General features: G+C 41.8%; 1 protein-coding gene across 1 annotated transcript in view; it reads right to left on the bottom strand.

Annotated features, from left to right (window-relative positions):
- specc1la (sperm antigen with calponin homology and coiled-coil domains 1-like a) overlaps nt 1–20,908 on the bottom strand; it is a 246,908-nt gene that overhangs the window by 149,810 nt on the left and 76,190 nt on the right. Inside the window, exons 4-5 of the mRNA XM_048611683.1 lie at nt 6,725–8,355; nt 1,910–2,117 (exon numbers count right to left, since the gene is read on the bottom strand). Coding sequence (XP_048467640.1) covers nt 1,910–2,117; nt 6,725–8,355 — 1,839 coding nt within the window. The remainder of the gene's footprint in view (nt 1–1,909; nt 2,118–6,724; nt 8,356–20,908) is intronic.

Here is a 20,908-nt window from a genome sequence, read left to right as displayed (position 1 = left end):
TTCCTATTCCTCTGATGCTGCTTGGCCTGCTGTGTTCATCCAGCTCTACACCTTGTTATCTCTGTAGTTTTTTTGAGCCAGCTTGCTGCAATAACAGCATTCCACCATGGGAGGGTGTTGATTTACTTTCAAAGCCATCGATAGAAGGCATGTTCAGTTTACCAGAATCGAAGTGCAGCTGGAAATTCCAGTAATGCCGTAACTAGTATTCAAAATCTTCTCTTCCTTATTCGTCTTTACACATTTCTTTCACTCATTTTACATCCAACAAAAATGCTTGTGTAAGGGCATACTAAGTCTATCATATATAACGTGTGCCCTTCTCAAAACAGCATGACACCACAATGAAATAACAAAAGCCCCAGTCATGTTAATTTCAGTATGTTATTATAGAAAGGTCAAAGCATCAATAATCTAAAGATGGAACGATCTTCAGAAGTAGCAATGGAGTTGAAATATTTTGTATGTGTATTCACTTCTTGCCCTACAACACTTTCCTGCCGCAATTTAACATGGTTATTAATTTTACTTAAAGCCATAGAGCATGGAAACAGAGCCTTTAGTCCAACCCATCCATGCCAACACACATCCTAAATTAATCTAGTCCCATGTGCCAGCATTTGGCCCATATCCCTCAAAACCCTTCCTATTCATATACCCATCCAGATGCCTTTTAAATGTTGTAATTGTACCAGCCTCCACTACTTCTTCTGGTGACTCATTCCATACACGCACCACCCTCTGCGCAAAAAAGTTGACCCTCAAGGTCCCTTTTAAATCTTTCCATTCTCACCTTAAATCTATGCTCTCTAGTTTTGGACTCCCCCACACCAGGATAAGACCTTGGCTATTCAGCCTATCCATGCCCCTCATAATTTTACAAACCTTTATAAGGTCATCCTTCAGCCTCTGGCGCTCAAGGGAAATAGCCCCTGCCTATTCAGCTTCTCCCTATAGCTCAAACCCTCCAACTCCAGCAATGTCTTTCTAAATCTTTTCTGAACCCTTTCAAGTCTCACAACAGCTTTCCTATAGTAGGGAGACCAGGACTGAACGCAATATTCCAACAGTGGCCTAACCAATGTCCTGTTCAGCTGCAGCATGACCTCCCAACTCCTATACGCAGTGCACTGACCAATAAAGGTAAGCGTACCAAACGCCATCTTCACTACTCTGTCTACCTGTGACTCCACCTTCAAGGAACTGTGAACCTACACTCCAAGGTCTCTTTATTTGGTAACACTCCCCAGGACCCTACTATTAAGTGTATACATCCTGCCCTGGTTTGCCTTACCAAAATGTAACAGCTTCACATTTATCTGAATTAAACTCCATTTTCCACTCATCGGCTCATAGGCCCATCTGATCAAGGTCCCGTTGTACTCTGAGAACCTTTTTCACTGTCCACTACACCACCAATTTTGGTGTCATCTGCAAACTTACTAACCATTCTTCCAAATTCAAATCATTTATATAAATGACAAAAATGACTTCTGAGTGAGTCTTTCAAGGTTACCCTCCAAGATCCGCTCACCAATCTGTGTCTGCAAAAAACAGGAAGATCCTCAACTGGATCATCCATCTTTGCTCCTTCTAATTGCCATCTAATGGCGAATATTTTCCCACATGAATGCCCTTCAGAAACTTTACTTTGCAACCCTAAATCGATCTTGGCTCCCAGCTGAACTCAAGTCTATACAGGACCCAATCTTATCAGAAGTCAACTGGACGCGATAGGAAAATTACAAACTGACAGTTCCTGAAACAAAAAGAAATTAGCTACAAACTGCCGACTGAGCATTAGCAGAATTTGTATACATACTTTTCAGTTGCTATTTATAACTAACACAAGTTGGAAATGAAGGATTAAATTTCAAATGTTTCAACAACTGGATTTCACTGCACTTACTCTCCAAGTCTGAGATGATGAGATTGTCATGGAGTTTGACTGTTCGATGCTGCTCCACTTCATCCTCTAGTTCAAAAATGGTCTCTTTCATGTCATTTATCTCTGTTTCCTTCTCTTCCAGTTCAGCTCGTTGTTTCTCCACATTCAGATTAAGGTCATCTATCTGTTTTTTGGCTTCTTCCTGGAAAATTCTGTATTCATCCTCAACCTGAGACACAAACAATGCAACACTTAGAAAGCACTCTGATCACAACACAGGGAAACGTGTTGCAGGCAATGGATGATACAGGTGGAGTTTGGGAAGAGCACAGTGGAAGACAAAAAAAGAACTAGGTTAGCATTCTTCAACACCACCACGAACAAATGATCTGGCCATATTCCTCATTACTGTTGCGGGATCATGCAATGTGAATGCTGGCTGCCAAGTTTCTAACAATAACGCAGTGATTATGGTTTCAAACCACTTTGCTGGCTTAAAGCACTTCAAACCATCTTTAGATTGCTAAAAGTGCATGTCTTTTTCTTTTACTTAGGATCAGCAACTTTAATATCACTCCTCATGTCTCTCGCTGTTATGCAAATTAGAAACAAACAGTTTCTGCAGATCCATTTTCCTCTCTTTTGTCCCCATGGTTACACTGGTTTGATACCATGAGATATCCAGCTACCTGATAGGTACAGGACTAGTGTTACAACTCAGTCACCAATTATAGCCAGTGCCCAACTTTCATCTCATCACCAGCTTCACCCTTGGACTCTAAGTGATTTATACACATCTATTCACTTTTGTCAATATTTTCTTACAGTTTTCATCTTTCCAAAGGACCAAATACAATCTGTACTATGATGGTTGCCTGGTAAACTCTTGGGAGGCCTTCAAAGAGGAGATGGCCAAGACATGAATGTAAAGGTTAAGAGCTCCCTCAATAACTAAAGAAAGAGATTAAAATAAAACAGCAAAGGGATGCTTGTGGTAAGTTCATGATGATAATACAGTTCAAAATCAATATAGAAACATAGAAAATATAAAACTAAAGTGAGAAACAGAAGGAGCAAAGAGTTTATGAAAATAAGTTGCTGGAAAAGCTCAGCAGGTCTGAGAGCATCTGTGAAGAGAAATCAGAGATGATTTTTCAGGTCTGGTGACTCTTCCTCAGTTTCTGATTTACAGCATCTGCAGTTCTTTTGGTTTTTATGAAAATAAGTTTATGGGCAACACAATCAGGAGATCACTGATTTTTTTAATAAACTTTATTAAAAAAAGTATAAATAGTTGAAAGAACAGGGGTTAATTAAGAACCAGAAGAAACTTTTTAAAAATTTATTCACTGCAGACCATTTGAGATAGGTATATCCGCAGCGCTACAAAGGAGGGAGTTCCAGGACTCTGATCCAGCCATGCAACCAAGTCAGGATGGTGTGTAGCTTGGACAGGAACTTGCAGGTGGTCTCAGTGTGACCCTATTTTGAGGCTTGAAAATTGTCATGACCCCTCTTTAGGAACTATGATAGTGGGTTCAGAGGTGGGATGACTTATGACAGTGAGGGGAAGAAGAGGAGGAGCCAATGCTGCCTCCAAGCTCGCATTCCATCAAAATTTCAGTCACGACCCCACCTGATGTCCTAACTCTCACTTTGGTAAAGACGTACTAGTTGGTAGGGGTTAGGGTCAGGGCTACAAGGTACTGTCTAAGGATCTTTGGTAAATTTCTGTTGCACCATCTTGTAGACAGCACAAACTGCCGCTACTGAGCATTGGTAGTGCAGGGAGTGAATATCTGTTGATATGGTGCCAATCAAGCAGGCTGTTTCGTCCTGAATGGTGTCAAGCTTCTCAATAATTGTTGGAATTGAACTCATCCAGATAACTGTGGAAGCAGACAGCATGGTCGAGGCAGTAAATGTTTACTTCACACTGGTCTCCACTAAAGAGGATACAGTCAATGCAGCAGTAGAAAAGTTGGAAAGGATAAAAACAGATAGAAGGGATACTTCAAAGTCACTGGTCAAGAGTGGAAACTGTACCATTTCAATTGCTGATTAAAGAAACTATGGAAATTGTGGAGCCTGTGATCGCTATTTGTCAGCATTCAATAGATATGGGGATGGTGTCTGAGTGCTAGAGAATTGTAATTGTAATTGTTACAGCCCTGCTTTAAGAAGGAAGCAGGAATAAATCAATAAATTACAGACCAGTCAGCCTAATGTCCATGGTGCAGAATGGTATAGTGGTATAGACAGCCAACAATCTAAGACGAAAATAAATTGCCACCATAGTGATGATGGGGAAGTTTAGGACATGTGAGCTTAAAATCAGAGTCAGGCCTATCAGAAGAGATATTAAAATACATTTCTTCATACAACGAAAAGTAGAAGGATGGAACAATCCCCTACAAAAAGCAGTAGGTACCAATTCAATTAATAATTTGAAATCATAGATCAACTTTTTTTTTTAACTTGCCCACTGTCTGGAAGGATATGGAACCATGGTGAATGGATGAAGTTAGCAGGTAGATTACCCAGGATCTGAATTTATTAAACAGACCAGGCTCAAGGGCTGAAAAACCAATGTTCTTGCTCCAATGTTCTTGCTCCAATGTTCCTAATCTATACTAAAACAAAATAATTATTTGACTTCAACAGGCTCCACGATTTAGGAACAATGTCAAGGCTGGGGGAAGATGGCAAGGAGAGTTACTCGAGTGGTACTGGCAACAAAAGATTTCAGTCAAGTGGGACACTTAGATCAATGTAGATGGTGCTTTTTTTTCAAACAGCAAAGGTTTAGAGTAGATTTGAGGAACTGAAAATTCTGAAGCTTTGAAAAAAACTGTTTTCAGTGACAGAAGGATCAGTAATCAGACAATAAATGTAATACCGATTGGCAATAGAACACACAGATGTCAGAGAGTCATACAGCATGGAAACAGACCCTCAGTCCAACCAGTCCACAATGACTATGTTCCAAAACTAAACTAGTCCCACCTGCCCCATATCCCTCCAAATCTTTCCTATTCATGAACGTTTTAACTGTACCTGCATCCACCACTTTCTCTGGCAGCTCATTCCACACAACAAGCGCTGTGTGTTTAAAATAAAGTTGCCCTCATGTCATTTTTAAATCTTTCTCCTCTCACCTTGAAAGTATGGCCCCCAGTTTTGAACTCTCCCACCCCAGGGAAAAGACCCCTGTTATTGATGCCCCTCATCATTTTATAAATCTCAATAAGGTCACCCCTCAATCTCCTACGCTCCAGTAAAAAAATGCCTTAGCCTTTACAGTCTATTTTTATAACTCAAACTCTCCATTCTTGGCAGCACCCTGGTAAATCTTTTCTGAACCCTCTCGACATTAATAATATCCTTTCTATAACAGAGTGACCAGAACTGGACACACTGCTCCAGAAGAGGCCTCACCAACTTCCTGTACAACCTCAACATGACGTCCCAACTCCTTTATTCAAAGGTCTGAGCAATGAAGGCAAGCATGCTATATGCCTTCTTCACTATCCTATCTACCCAAGATACAAATTTCAAAGAATTATATAACCAAACCCCAAGGTGTCTCTGATCTACAACACTACCCAGGGCCCTACCATTAATTGTATAAGTCCTGACTTGTCTGTATTACCAAAATGCAATACCTCACATTTATCCAAATGAAATTCCATGTGCCACTCTTCAGCCCATGAACCCAACTGATCAGATCTCTTTCTAATCTAAGACAATCTTCCCACTGTCCACTATACCACCAATTTTGGTGTCATCTGCAAACTTACTCATCCAAATCATTTATGTAAATGACAAACAAAAGTGGATCCAGTACCGATCGCTAGTCAGAGCCTCCAGTTCAAGAAACAACCCCCCACTACCATCCTATGTCTCCTACCATAAAGCCAATTTTTAATTCAACTGGCAAGTTCACCCTAAATCCTGTGTAATCTAACTTGACTAATTAGTCTACTAGACAGAACCTTGGTCAAAGGTTTTACGTGTATTTTTCTTTAAGCAATGAGTTATGATCTGGATTGTACCGCCTGAAAAAGTGTTTGAAGTAGCTTCAGTTGTAACTGAAAATTGAAAGGATAAATATTTGAAGGGGAGAAAATTGCAGGACAGGGGAATAGGATGAACTGAAAATTCCCAGTACAAATTAAACAGCAAAAGACCAAATTTCAAGAAAACGCTCATTGTTATTTCTAGTCACAAAAAGTAACAACACTGAAAACAGAAGAAAAACATCCAAGATTTCAGTGTGTACTAGCTCATCATTTGGGACATGTTCAGACGAAATGGTCTGACAGATTGGACATTATACGTGCTGTCCTTATTTTTACGTTTTTCTTCTAACTTCCCAAAGTCACCTGCTGGGAAGATGAATTATACAGGGATGTTGTACAAGCACATCTGCAATACTACTGCACTCTGAAGCATCATATATTTACATACCTGTTGACTGCAAAACCAGGTCAAAGAAATTTTGTAAAGTCTGCTAAGGTGCAACTGAGAGCTCCGAATACTTCATGATGTCACCTTACAATGGATTGTAGAATCCAGTTTAGTTGGAGTCATTAAGGGCTTACATGTCAATCCAGTTTCAGAGTTGGATGATTTGCACAGGTCACTGACTGATGATTGAAGTATTCATTACTTTTTACACCAAATTTAAGCACTGACATGAGCCAACAGGGAGCACACTTGAATTTAAAACATACTGTAGATATAGTTTACAAACTAGCAAACATTTTTAGGAATTGGTTTTGCTGGATTCCCTTGTAAGTGATGTTTGTTCATGACTTAAAGTAACTATCCTACCTTAGCGAGAGTATCTTGTAGTTGGTTTGCATCATTGCGAGTATGGGCCAGTTCTTCCTGCAGGTTATTATATAAGGCCTCAATTTTCTCTTTGTCCAATCGTGTGGTCTCCAAGAGTTCTTGTAAATCTGACTTGTCGCCTGCATTGTGGAAAGCATACAAATCTGCAACCTTCTGTTTCTCATGCTCTAACAGAGCCTTGAATCTGTTCAGTTCAATCTGATCATTTGCAACAGTTGCTTTATATTCTTCCAACGCTCCAGCAAGGGCTGTTTTGGCTTTTTGCTCTGACTCCATTACTCGCTCCATTTGATGGTTACGCTCTTTGAGAGCTCCAATCAATTCTTGAGCATCCTTATTGTCTTGCTCAGCCATTTTCAGGGTGTTGCTTAAATGCTGCTGCACTCCAAGAAGTTGCTCACGTTCAAAACGCGCATTTTCAGCAAGGTCCATATATCTTTGTTCTAACTCCATGTAGCGACCACTTTTTACATCTTCATCTAAAACGTAAGAAATGTGGTGCTCATCTAGCAAAGAACGAAAATACTCACTCTGTCGACTGAAGTGTTCTAATTTATCACTTTGTTGACACAAGGAATCCATTAGAATGACCTTTTCCTCTCCTAACCTCTCATTTTCAGAATTCAACTCTTGTGTTATCTGCTGAAGATCTGCCAGTTCCTGAAGTGTAGCTTGGAGCTCCTCTGCTGTGCTGTGTTGATTTTCTTCCATCTGGTGAATGCGCTCTGTTAAACAGGCCACCGACACCTCACTTACATTTCCACTGCTTCCTTTCCTTGAGCGCTCCCTACTTGGTGCACCCTCAGATTCAGATGACGATGATGGTGCATCTAATGCATCATCACTGGAAGTAAGTGGTTGGTAGACCTCACTGGACTCACTGTCCAGGTTGTCCAGAGAATTGCTGCGGTTATCAGTTAATGTGTTCTCCTCTTGGCTCAACAGATCTTCCATAGAACCAGGTGCTGATCCCTCTACTGAAGAAGTTAAGGTACCACCATCACTCTGATTACCAGTAGCTACATCAGGACTTGAGGACTGTAAGCCAAACAATTTCTCTGCACAGTCTAATTTTTGCTCCAAAGAGAAGCCAAGAGCATTTAATCGATCTTTTAACATTCGGTTCTCATTTTTTAGCTGATTTAGCTCATCCCGGATTGTACTATTCTGTTCTTCCAACTGGAGGAGACTTGATTCCACATCTCTAGGCTGAAGGGGTACAGTATCTTCTTTTACTTCAATCTCCTCCTTTCCCGCTTCTTCCAACAATTCATTGCTCAGTCCCAGCTGGGCACGCATGTCTCGGAGTTCGTTTCTAAGATGCAGGATCTCCACATCCTTATTTTTAGCTAAAGTGAGAAGATCTTTAACCTTTGCTTCTAGAGCAGTTTTATCACTGATCTGGCCATCAGATCTGGACTTACTCATTCGGGTTTCAGACTCTGTTGACATCCGGCTGCGTGAGCGTTTAGCAACATCATTACCTCCCTGGCCGGCAGATGAGAATTTTTTGCTTATGCTCTGTCGTGGCCGATCACGGATTTTATCTCTGTTCCAATTGATTTCTTTATTTCCTGAAGTTGCATTCCGTTTGGCTGTGGCACTCATACCTAATGACACAAATAAAAGAAACTTAATTTCCAAAATGGCATTATGAAAATTCCAATACTTTACCTGTTTGACTTGGGTTTTTTTCTTACACCAAGTTGAGCAATTGTCAAAAGACAATGGAAAAATCCAAAGGCATAACTATAAAACTGACAACATTTTCATTCACAATCTCCAATAAAGCAACTTCTGAACTGGAAACAGCAAGGTTATTCAACAATGAAGTGCAATGCGATGTGCTGAAATGAAGCCTGGGGAATCTTCTGCCACAAAAAGTGGTTGAGTCCAAATCATTGAATGCTTTCAAGGAGTTAGACAAAGTTTTCAGGGCTAAAGGGATCAAAGGGTATGGGTAGAAAGTGAGTTCAGGGCACTGAGCTGATTGATCAGCCACGATCATTGAATGGTGGAACAGGCTCAAAGGGTCAAATAACCTACTCCCTCTCCTATTTTCTATGTTTCTACTCCTTACCACTGATGTTTAAAGACCAAGGTCCATTTTCTTCATCATCATCTACCATCCTACCAGTTACATGATTTAATAATGGAGTTGTTGACTAATCATCATTCCCTTCAAAATCCAGCAGCCTGCCTAAACTTGATGGTTTTGCAGAGTGTAACAACAAATGTCAGCACAGAATGGGGAACTTCCAAGAAGAGTTGCTATAGTCTTATGTACAATCTACTGAATTCCATTATGTACTCTTCTATTTAATGATCTTTGCTCTTTCTGAATGTCAAAATTTCACTATGCCTCATAAGCAGTTAGTAAATCTACTATTTGATTATTTTTATCTCTGAAAGTTTACACTTTGTCCAAACCTTCACCAGGCCCATATCATCAATCTCCAATTATGAGAAAAAACACTTCATATCCCACTTTTGTATGGTAGCAGAAACGCCAAGGCTATACGTTCTTTCCTCTTCAGTAAAGAAATGCAAGATCATATGATTACTTCATCTTTCCATCGGCTGTAAGGATTGCATTCAGGATAATCATACATTGATACTTTGGATTATGTTGCAGCCATCTCTCTCTCCAGGTTTCTCCAAATCACTCCTTAATTGGAGTCATAGAAAGATTGTTGACTTGCTCGCCAAGCTGGCTTGTTTTCGTTCAGACGTTTCATCACCATGCTAGGTAACATCATCAGTGAGGCCTCCGACGAAGCGATGTTCTACTCCACTTGGAATTTATACTGTCTGGTCTATTATGGTGAGTTGTGTCTTTTCCGGTTCTGTTCTATACGATTTTGTATATGGGGTCCAATTCTATATGTTTGTTGATTGCATTATGGGTTGAGAATCATGCCTCTAGGCATTCCTGTGCATATCTATGTTTGGCTTGGGCTACTATGGTTACGTTGTCCCAGTTAAACTGATGGCCTTCATTGTCCGAGTGTACTGATATTAGGGAAAGTCTGTCATGTCGTTTTGCAGTTAGCTGATGTTCGTGTATTCTGATGGCTAGTTTCCTTCCTGTCTGTCTGATATAATCTTTGTGGCAGTCGTTGCATGGTATTTTGTAAACATGCATCTGCATGTCGTGGATATAAGGGTCTTTAATCCTTCTGAGTGTTTGTGCAGTGTGGTTGTGGGCTTGCGTGCTACCGTGATTCCTAGTGGTTGTAGGAGTGTCGTTGTCAGTTCTGACATGTTCTTGATGTAGGGCAGTGTGGCCAGTGTGTCAGGGCGTACTGTGTCCTCTTGGTGTGGTCTATTTAATAGGCACCTGCAGATGAAGTTGCGGGGATATCCGTTCATAGCAAAGATTTTGTACAGGTGCTCTTCCTCTTTCTTGCGTAGTTCTGGCGTGTTGCAGAGTGATGGCCCGTTTAAATAGTGTCCTAACACAGCTTTGTTTGTGGACATTGGGATAATTGCTGTGGAAGTTGAGGATTTGGTCAGCGTGGGTTGCTTTCCTGTATACCGAGGTTTGGAACTCCCCATTGGTCATACCTTCAACCCGGACGTCCAGGAACAGAAGCTGATTGTTGTTTTTTTCTCTCGTGAATTTAATCCTGGCGAATATGTTGTTGATGAGGTGCTGGGTCTCTTCTAGTTTGGTGTCTTTAATGATGACAAGTATGTCGTCCACGTACCGGATCCACAGTTTAGGTTGAATGCGGGGGAGGGTAGTGTGTTCTAGTCTTTGCATCAATGCTTTTGCAATGAATCCTGAGATGGGTGACTAAGGTTCTATGGAAAGGTCAACCGGACCCGAAACGTTAACTCTGATTTTCTCTTCATAGATGCTGCCAGACCTGCTGAGCTTTTCCAGCAACTTCTGTCTTTGTGCCTGATTTACAGCATCTGCGGTTCTTTTGGTTTTCACAAGTCTAGTAGTTTGAGTATGTTGTCATGGCTGATGGAGCTGCTGGTCTGTGTTCCTGCTTCCTATAGTAATGTGGCCAGTGTTGCTTTATCTAGTGGGATGTCAATTGATGTGAATAATGCTGCGACATCAAAGGATACCATAATCTTGTCGTTAAAAATTTTTATGTTCGAGGGTACTAAGGGATTCTTTGGTTGAGTGACTGGAATGGAATGATCCATCGACTAGGTGTTTCAGTATCTGTTGTAGGTCCTTGGCCAGTTTGTGTGAAGGTGGGCCCGTCAGGAGGACAATAGGTCTGAGGGATATGTGTGGTTTGTGTACTTTCGGAAGTCCATAGAAGCGGGGGCTGTTTGTGTTTTCTGGTTTCATTCTCATGTAGTCTGTCTTGGTTACTTGTCCTGCATCCTTTAGTCTCTTCAGTGTCTAGGTGATCCTATTCCCTAGCTGCAGTGTTGAGTCTATTGCCACCTGTTAGTAAGTGTTTGTGTCTGCGAGCTGGGCCTGTACTATCTCAACGTAGTCTGGTTTATTCATAATGACGGTCATGCGCCCTTTGTCTGTTGGTGGGATTACAATATCCTTGTCTTTCTTCAGTTTTTCTAGTGCTTTTCTCTCTGATGCATTCAGGGTGTCCCATTCGTTCCTTTTGCTCAGTGTGAGGATTATAGTTTGTCGGATGGCTTGCTGTGTTTCGTCCGTGAGTTTGGTGTCTTTTAATGTAGTTTCCAGGGCAGCCATGAAGTCTGTTTCTTTGTTCGCATCTTTGTGGTTATAGTTCAGTCCACAAAATAGGACAGCTTTCTCAGTTTCTGAGAGTCGTCTACTGGATAGGTTTCTTATCCATGTGTCTGGTTTGTTGTTGTCCTTGTCTTTGTGGTGGATCAGTTTACGAAGTTTCTCTTGTAGTTTGTGCCTCTTCTTTGTTTTGGTCTTGTGTTGTTTGATGGTGATGGTCTGTTCTAGGGTTGTGGTCCATTGCTGGTCCGTAGTGTTTAGGTACCGTGATTTTTGGTGTGAAATTTCCCGTTCGTACTTGTAGAGTCGGTTATGGGCATCATTGTTCATTAATTGTAGCATTCTGGTCCATTCTGTTCAGCTATTTTTTTATGCCTGTGGGTTGTTGAGTTGAGGTTTGTACTTCACACTGCGGAGTAGTACCTGGTTCCTGAGGCATTTGTGGAGAAAGTGAAGTTGTTCACGGGTAGCGCGCATTCAGTTGGCAAAGGTTTCCCATTGTCGGGCAAGGTTTAGCGTGTTGCGCCCATAGGAGTTTAAGGTTTTTGTAAAGATTTGTAGTTCGGGTTGTGGGCGAGGTTGCTGACTTGCTCGCCAAGTTGGCTTGTTTTCGTTCAGATGTTTCGTCACCATGCCAGGTAACATCATCAGTGAGGTCTCCCATGAAGCGATGTTGTTCCACTCCGCTTAGAATTTACACTGTCCAGTCTGTTATGGTGAGTCCCAGAGGTCCATAGCCCATTGAGTCTGCGCTGGTCAAAAGTAACCACATAACTATTCTAATCCCATTTTCCAACACTTGGCCTTCAGCCTTGTATGCCTTGGCATCTCAAATGTACATCGGAGTACATCTTAAATATTATAAAGGTTACAGGCAGTGAGTTCCAGATTCTCACCATCGTCTAGTTGGAAACGTTTTTCCTCATATCTCCATGAAACCTTCTGCCCCCGACCTTAAATCTATGGTCTCTGGTCCCTGACAAGTGCCCGCGTAATAATTCTCATCTCATGCTAGCAGTTTAGCTTCTGGTCTTTAGGCTGTTGGCACAGATCTCAATTCAACAGAGTAAAGTCACTGATAGTAATAGAGAGGTAATTTCCAGGTAGTGAGCTAAGGAAGATTATAGCAAACTTTGAATAGCTTTTTTTTGTTCTGGATGTACCCTGTTCTGCCATAAGAACAGTGCTTTGCATTGGAGAAGGTGAACGTTGGGATAAAATCATACCTCGTTTCAGATGCTAATCAGCAATTTTTTTAGGAGATAACCAAGGAGTACTAAAACATTTTTAAATATGATGGGTATAATTGCAGTGATGAATGAAAATAAATGGCTGCAATGCTATGTGTTATTACTTCAGTGATAAGTTTTATATGCATGGTATTATCGCTTCTCGCAGGGTTTCCAACCTTCAGGACTCAGTGACCTAAACGCACTCATGTTTACATTGAAATGTGCTCTTTGGTGGCAACTGAAAAATGTGTATAATATTTACACTGAAACAGACTGGCAATATGATTCTAACTTCAGCTAGTTCTAAAAATGTGGACAAGAGAGAAAAGAGAAGGGAGGGCAGAGGATGTAGAGTTCAGGATTATGCCCTCTGGTCCCAGACTCTCCCAATAAGGAGAAACAACTGCATGTACCCTGTCAAACCCCGCCAAGAATCTTATTTTTCAATAATGTCGCTCTCATTCGCCTGAACTTCAACAGTACAGTCCCAAGCTACTCAACCTTTTCTCATAAGGCAGTCCGTCCATATCCATTATCAGCTTAATGAACCTTTTCGGACTGTCTGCAATGCCACAAGACCTTAAGGTATAGGAACAGAATCAGGTCATTTGGTCCATCGAGTCTGCTCTGCCATTCAATCATGGCTTATGCATTTCTCAACCCCATTCTCCTACCTTCTTCTCGTAAGCCCTTCATCAACACTTACGAATCAAGAACCTATCTAGCTCTCTTAAATACACTCAATGATCTGGCCTCCACAGCCTTCTGCAGCAATGACTTCTACAGGTTCACCACCTTCTGGCTGAAGAAATTCCTTCTCATTTTAGCTCTAAAGGGTCAGTCCTTCTTTCTGAGGCTGTGCTCTCAAGTCCTAGTCTCTCCTACTAGTGGAAACATCTCCTTCACGTCCACTCTATTCAGGCCTCGGTACTCTGCAACTTTCAATAAATGACTTCCTTATCTTTCTAAGTTCCAGAATCCTCAGATGCGCCCCATATGACAAACCCATCACACCCCAGAATCATTCTTGTAACCCTGCTCTAGACCCCTCCAATGCCAGCATATCCTTCCTTAGATACGGCGTCCAAAACACTCACACTACTTCAAATGCGGGCACAGCCTTCTACAACCTCAGAAGTATATCTCTGCTCTTGTATTCTAGCCTTCTTGAAATGAATGCTAATATTCCATTTGCCTTCCTAACTGCTAAATGAACCTCTTTGTTAAGCTTAACAGAATCCTGAAGTAGGATGCCTAAGTATCTTGGTGCTTCAGATTTCTGAAGCCTTTCCCTATTTAGAAAATAGTTTATGCCTCTATTCTTTCTATTTAATGTATAACCTCATATTTTCCCACATTGTATTCCATCTGCCACTTCTTTGCCCACTCTCCTAGCCTGTCCAAGTCCCTCTGCAGCCTCCCCACCTCCTCAACACTACCTGATCCTCCACAGAGGAGGAGGGGACCAGAACTGTTCACAGTATTGTAGGTGTAGTCTGACTTGGTGCCTTGCATAGTTTTAGCAGAACAGCCTTACTTTTATATATCAATTCCTTTGAAATAAAGGCCACATTCCATTTGCCTTCCCTATTACCTGTTGAACTTGGTTGCTATTGTTCTGTGACTTGTACAAGAAGATTTGTAAATCCTCCTGTTCTGTAACTTTCTGCAGTCTTTCTCCACTTAAATAATATTCATCTCTTCTACTGATCCTGCCAAAGTGCATAACCTCACATTTCCTATTATATTCCATCTGCTAATCTATGTCCACTCGCTTATCCAGTCTATATCACTCTGCAGAGTTGGCATCACTGTCACCATTTGTCTTCCCACCAATGTTTGTGTTTCCACAAATATGGCCACAGTACATTCAATATCCTCATCCAAGACTTTAATTTATACTTTAATTAATTGTGACCCCAACACTGATACTGTGGCACACTGCTAGTTAAAGGTTGCTATCCTGAAAATGCCTCCCTTATCCCAATTCTCTGTCTTCTGATAGTTAGCCTATTCTCTATCCTTGCTCATTTAATATACCCAACATCACGGGCACTTATTTTGTCAAGTAGCCTGACGTGTGATACGTTATCAAACACCTCTGGAAATCCAAATATTTTACATTCACTAGTTCTCTTTTATCCTGATTGTGTGAAGCTATGGCTAATGACTCTACTCAATTATATACGCATTTTTAAGGGCTCTACAATATGCTCTTAACATTTCCCAATGATAAATGTTAATTGGCTTAAACTGCTTGTATTTCACCGCACTCCCTTTTTGAATAAGGGTGCTCATCAGCAGTTTTCCAGTCCTCTGGAAAGTTACCAGAATTTATGTATTTTAAGATGATTACTGCCAGTGCATCCATTACTGCTGTAACTACTTCCTTTAAAATCATAGGATGCATCCCATCAGCTCCAGGGAACATATCAGTCTTTAGCCCCAATAGTTTTCCTAGTACTCTTTCTCTAGTGATTGTTATTGAATTTATTTCATCTCCCTCTTTTGTCCCTTGAGTATTTGGTAACTATGGAATGCTATTAATATCTTCTACATGAAGACTAATGCAAAGCAGTCAATCAACTTCTCTGTCATTTCCTGACTTCCCCATTATTATTTCCTAAGACTCATTCTTTAAAGGGTTATGTTCATTTTGACCTCTCTCTTCTATATTAAAGAATGTCCTGCTGCCCATCTTGATATTACTCGCAAGATTACCATTAATATTTATTTGCCCTTTCTTTTGGGTTTTTAAACTTCCCCAATTGTCTGTCTTACCACTCATCTTTGTCACGTGGTGTGCTTTTTTCTTTTAGATCAATGCTATCCTTAAACTTAGATTTTGAAGAATCTTCAGATCATCTTACATGTACAAGAATCAAACACTATATTCACGAAACACTGAAAAATCAGGAAAAGTTGTATTTATGCCGCTATCCTAGGAACCAGTTATTCTCCCTTGTCCCGTTGTAGCTACAGACCCCAGTTACATTGGATAGAAGAAAACTGGCTTTCACTGGTCTACATGTGAACCAGAAAACTTCGAAAGAGTTGAGTCTCTTAAATTTGGAAGAAGGCTGCGATTCCAAATAGCAGGGTTTTATCCTTCGCATCTTCTTATTACAAACTGTATTGACATGTTTTCGAATTGTATTTGCTACTTAAGTGTTTCCTCCTTATTTATGAATGCCTTCTAGAAGTTATACATGCCTCGCTTCCAATATCATGATGTCACATCTGCTGACAGCTACAATATGCCCAAAGTTAGCAACCCTAGAAAAACATCTGCAAGTTCTCCAGCAAACCACCACACCACCCTAAGCTGGAATTTTTTTTGTTCAATCATGGGATGAGAATGTCACTGGCTAGGCCAGCATTTATTGCCCATCCCAGAGCGCAGTTAAGAGTCAGCCACGTCACCATCCTGGATCTCCCTCCATAACAACACTGTGGGTGAACCTACACCACAGATTGCAGTGATTCAGGACAGAATCACATCTGAGGGAACAATCAGGAGCAGGCAATAAATGCTGGCTTTTCAACTCATACCCATGTCCCACGAAAGAACAAAATAATTTGAAAATCTACGCCCATTGGTTATTGACCCCTCTACTGATTGAAAAAATGCCTTTCTATTCTCTTTATCTATGCCCCTCAATCTTATACACCTCTAGCAGATCCACGCTCAACTTTCACTACTCCAAGGAAAATAGCCCTAGCCTCTCCAATCTTTCCTCATAACTTGTACGTCAGTCCAGGTAGCGTCCTAGTAAGTCTGCTTGATACACCCTCTCATGCAACCATGTCCTTGTATAATGTGATGGCCAGAACCGTGCACAGTTTTCCAATTTTCTCATTTTCACTATGGACGTCCAATCCCCATACACTTGCATTCCCCACGCAGATGGCCTAAAAGCCCGCTGCTTCTTCCTCTCCCATAGGCCCAACCAGACCCCCTCCACCAACACCCTCATCCGCTTAACTGAACTCGTCCTTACCCTCAACAACTTCTTCCACTCCTCCCACTTCCTACAGACTAAGGGGGTGGCCATGGGAACCCGCATGGGCCCAAGCTATGCCGGCCTCTTCGTAGGATACATGGAACAGTCCCACTTCCGCAGCCAAACTGGCACTACCCTCCACTTCTTCCTCCACTACATTGATGACTGTATCGGCACCGCCAAGTGCTCCCATGAGGAGCTTGAACAGTTCATCAACTTTACTAACACCTTTCATCCCAACCTCAAGTTCACTGGACCATCTCTGATACCTCTTTCTCCTTCCTGGACCTTTGTATCCATCTCTGGTGACCACCTCAAAACTGATATCTATTTCAAGCCCACCGACTCCCACAGCTACCAAGGCTACACCTCCTCTCACCCACCTTCCTGCAAGAATGCGATCCTCTACTCCCAGTTCCTCCACCTCTGCCGCATCTGCTCCCAAGATGAGGCATTCCACTCCCAAACATCCCAGATGTCCTCATATTTCAATAACCGCAACTTCCCCCTTCAGTGGTCAAAAATGCACTCAACCGCATCTCTTTCGTTTCCCGTACCTCTGCCCTCACACCCCCTCCCCGCAACAAAAACTAAGACAGAATCCCCCTCATCCTCACGTATCACCCCACCAACCTCCGGATTCAACACATCATTCTCCGCTACCTGCAATCTGACCCCTCAACAAAGGATATATTTCCCTCCCCACCCCTATCTGACTTCCGTAGAGACCGTTCTCTCCACGACTCCCTCGTCGGCTCCACACTCCCCACTAGCCCCACCACCCCCAGCACCTTGCCCTGCAACCACAGGAAGTGCTACACCTGCTCCTACACTTCTCCTCCCACCTCCATCCAAGGAACCAAAAAAAACCTTTCACATCAGACAGGTGTTCACCTGCACGTCCGCTAATGTGGTCTATCATATCTGCTGTTCCCGATATGGCCTCCTCTACATCGGGGAGACCAAGCGGAGGCTCAGAGACCGCTTTGTACAGCACCTGCGCTCGGTTCACGATAAATGACAACACCTTCTAGTCGCCAACCACTTAACTCCCCCACCCAGTCTTTGGACGACAGGTCCTTCCTGGGCCTCCTCCAGTGTCACAACGATGCCACCCGGAAACTGAAAGAGCAGCATCTCATATTCCGCCTAGGGAGCCCACAACCCAATGATCTCAATGTGGACTTTACTAGCTTCAAAATCTCCCCACTCCCGGCCTCATCCCATGACCAACCCTCCCTCTCATCCCCACCTCCTTGACCTATCCATCTTCTCCCCCAACTATCCGCCCCCGCCCACCTCACTGACCAATCCCCACCACGGCCTACCTGCACTCACCTATCACCATCCCACCTACCTTCCCCAGCCTCACCCCTCCTCTCTCAATTTATTTGCGCTCCCTTCCCCGTCCCCCATTTCTGAAGAAGGGTCCCGACCCGAAACGTCAGCTTTCCTGCTCCTCTGATGCTGCCTGACCTGCTGTGTACCTCCAGCTTCACACTGTGTTATCTCTGACTCCAGCACTGGCAGTTCTTACTATCTCTCTCGAATTTTAAAATTGTTTTATACAGTACCAGCATAATCTTCTCGCCCTTGTATTCTATGCCTATGCTAATAAAGGCAAGTAGCCAATAAGCTGCCTTAAGCACCTTATTGCCTTGCTCTGCCCTGCCCTGCCCTGCTCCCTCAGGAATTTCTGGATATGCATACCAAGACCACTCTGTTCTTCAGTACTTTGCAGGGTCCTACCATTCATAGTATAATCCCTTGCTTTGTTATCCCTCCCAAAGTTTAGCATATCTCTTACTTTTCTGGCTTGAATTTAAGCTTCCACTTCCCTGCCATCTAACCAGTCCAATACTTTCCTGTATTTACTGATTATCCTGCTCAATATTTACAACCCTACCAGATTTTGAGTCATCTTGATCATGCCCCCTACATTTAAGTCTACATCATTAACTTACACCAAAAACAAGGGCCCAGCACCAAGCCCTTTGGAATCCCATTGGAAACAGACTTCTAGCCACAGAAAAATCCCTCTACATTGACTCTCTGCTGCCTGTCTTGCAGCCAATTTTGGATCCAACATACCACTTTGCCTTGAATCCCTTGGGCCTTTATTTTCTTGATCTTGAGGGACCTTATCAAGAGCCTTGCTATAGTCTATGCAAATCACATCAAATGCATTAACCTCATGGTTACCTCCGCAAACAAATTTATCAAATTTGTCAAGGACAACCTTCTTTTAACAGAACAGCTGTGGTAGCTGCACAACAGAATTCATTAAAATGCTTTCAGGACAGTATCCTAGAACATGCTGTTGTGAATCCAACCAGCGGTCAGGCCATTTCGGATCCAGTAATGTGACCATTTACTAAAGCTGCCTCATTACTCATTCCCAGCTCAAAATAGTCCGATCCCTAGTTGCAGCAGGAGACAACTCAAGGTTATGATATAATCCCAAGGTTTGGGTGACTCTCACAATCAACCTTGCATGGCTTCTATAATTTATGTTTTACCTGAGGCATTCAGCTGCATTACAGCTTGTAGCTCTTTCCTAACCTGCTCAAGGAAAATTAAGAAGAGGCAACAAATGTTTGCAGCAACATACAACATCCCATGAAAGAAAACAAAATAAGTTAAGAACCTGAAAGATTTTTAAAAACATTTTATAAAATTAAACTGGGAACTTACACAACACCACGGGCTTCTGCAACAAAACCTTTCACCTACATTTTACCTGGTAAAAAGCATTTTGTGGTTGCTAAGTAATTATGCAATGTTACACTTAGATCACTTTTTTGGTGAAGATTTAAAGTCGGAGACTGGTAATTAGTTTCAGAAAAATATTGCACTTTCAAAGAGGAAGAATTGTATTTTTTTATCTACTAAATGTTATATTCAAAACACTATTTACAAGCCTTAAACGATGACAATTAACAGTCTGGATTTTAATCTAAATTACGATGGTGCAAGGGTGTGTATACATTATTTGGATCCAAAACATTGAGATAAACAGATTTCACCTTTATTTCACTTCTTAATCAATTAGCAACGATGTGCAGGAGCACAGAATTAGCTAATGCCATGAATCTACACCTTACCATCACTGTCAACTCCAGTACTAATGCTGTGCTGTTAGAATGTCTACTAGACATCTAGCCTTTAAGAAGCTACAATTTCCTGTGGGAAAGATTGGTCCCACCCTGTTGTCAATTGACAGTGAAGGATTTGGTGTTCACCGACTTCAACTCCGTGTCAAAGGTTCACTAATGTCCTTTGGGCAGGAAATCTGCCATCCTTCCCTGGTCTGGCCTATACATGACTCCAGGTGCACAGCAGTGGGGATTACTGCCATTTGAAGTGGCCTAGAAAGCCACTATGTTCAAGAGCAGTTAGGGATTGGCCAGAAACGCTGACCTTGCCGTTGACACCCATATCCTGCAAAGAATAATTTTTAAAAGTATAGTGCACAATTTTTGTTTCCTTATTTAGGAAAGGACATAATTGCATTAGAAGCAGTTCAAAGGAGATTTACTAGATTCATTCTAATTGAAGGTTTATTTGAGTAATTCCTGAGATGAGTGTGTTAGCTTATACGGAAAGTTTGAACAGTTTGAGCCTATAGAACAATAAGAGATCATCTTATAAAAACATACAAGATTATGAGGCAACTTGACGAAATGGATATCGAAAGGATGTTTTCCCTTGTGGAAGAGCCTGGAACTCAGGGGCAGTTTACAAAACAGTTGTCTCCTGTTTAAGCCGAAGATGTGAGAAATCTGCTCTCAGAAGATCATGTAACTGTGGAATTCTTTTTTACACAGAGCGATGGAGACTGATTCATTGGATATTTTTGAGGTTGAAGCAAACTAACTCTCTTCATAACTCCAGAATCTAAGGTTATCAGGGGAAGACAGGAGAGGTGATTTGAGGCAACAGACAGATCAGCTACTTTATCATGTGTTGGGACAGGCTCGTGGAGCTAATTTGTATGTTTGTGGTCACACAAAATATTGATGAGCTATCACTTCTGTGCCTTCTGAGATGTACTGGATCCCAGGCATGACATCTCAAATTTTACATTCTAACACTTGCATTGAAACCCTCTAGTGACTCATACCTTCTGATCGCTGCAGACTGTTCTAGCCCTAAAGCTACTACCCAATCATCCTGTCATCAAAATAACCCTACTCAGTAAGAAAATTCTGAATTTACTCCTACTTCCCCACCAATGTCAACTTTG

The sequence above is a fragment of the Rhincodon typus genome, chromosome 24 (assembly GCF_021869965.1).
Source record: "Rhincodon typus isolate 14 chromosome 24, sRhiTyp1.1, whole genome shotgun sequence".
Classification (NCBI taxonomy): domain Eukaryota; kingdom Metazoa; phylum Chordata; class Chondrichthyes; order Orectolobiformes; family Rhincodontidae; genus Rhincodon; species Rhincodon typus.
Note: the sequence above shows the minus strand (reverse complement) of the source record. Positions and strands in the feature narration are given on the sequence as shown.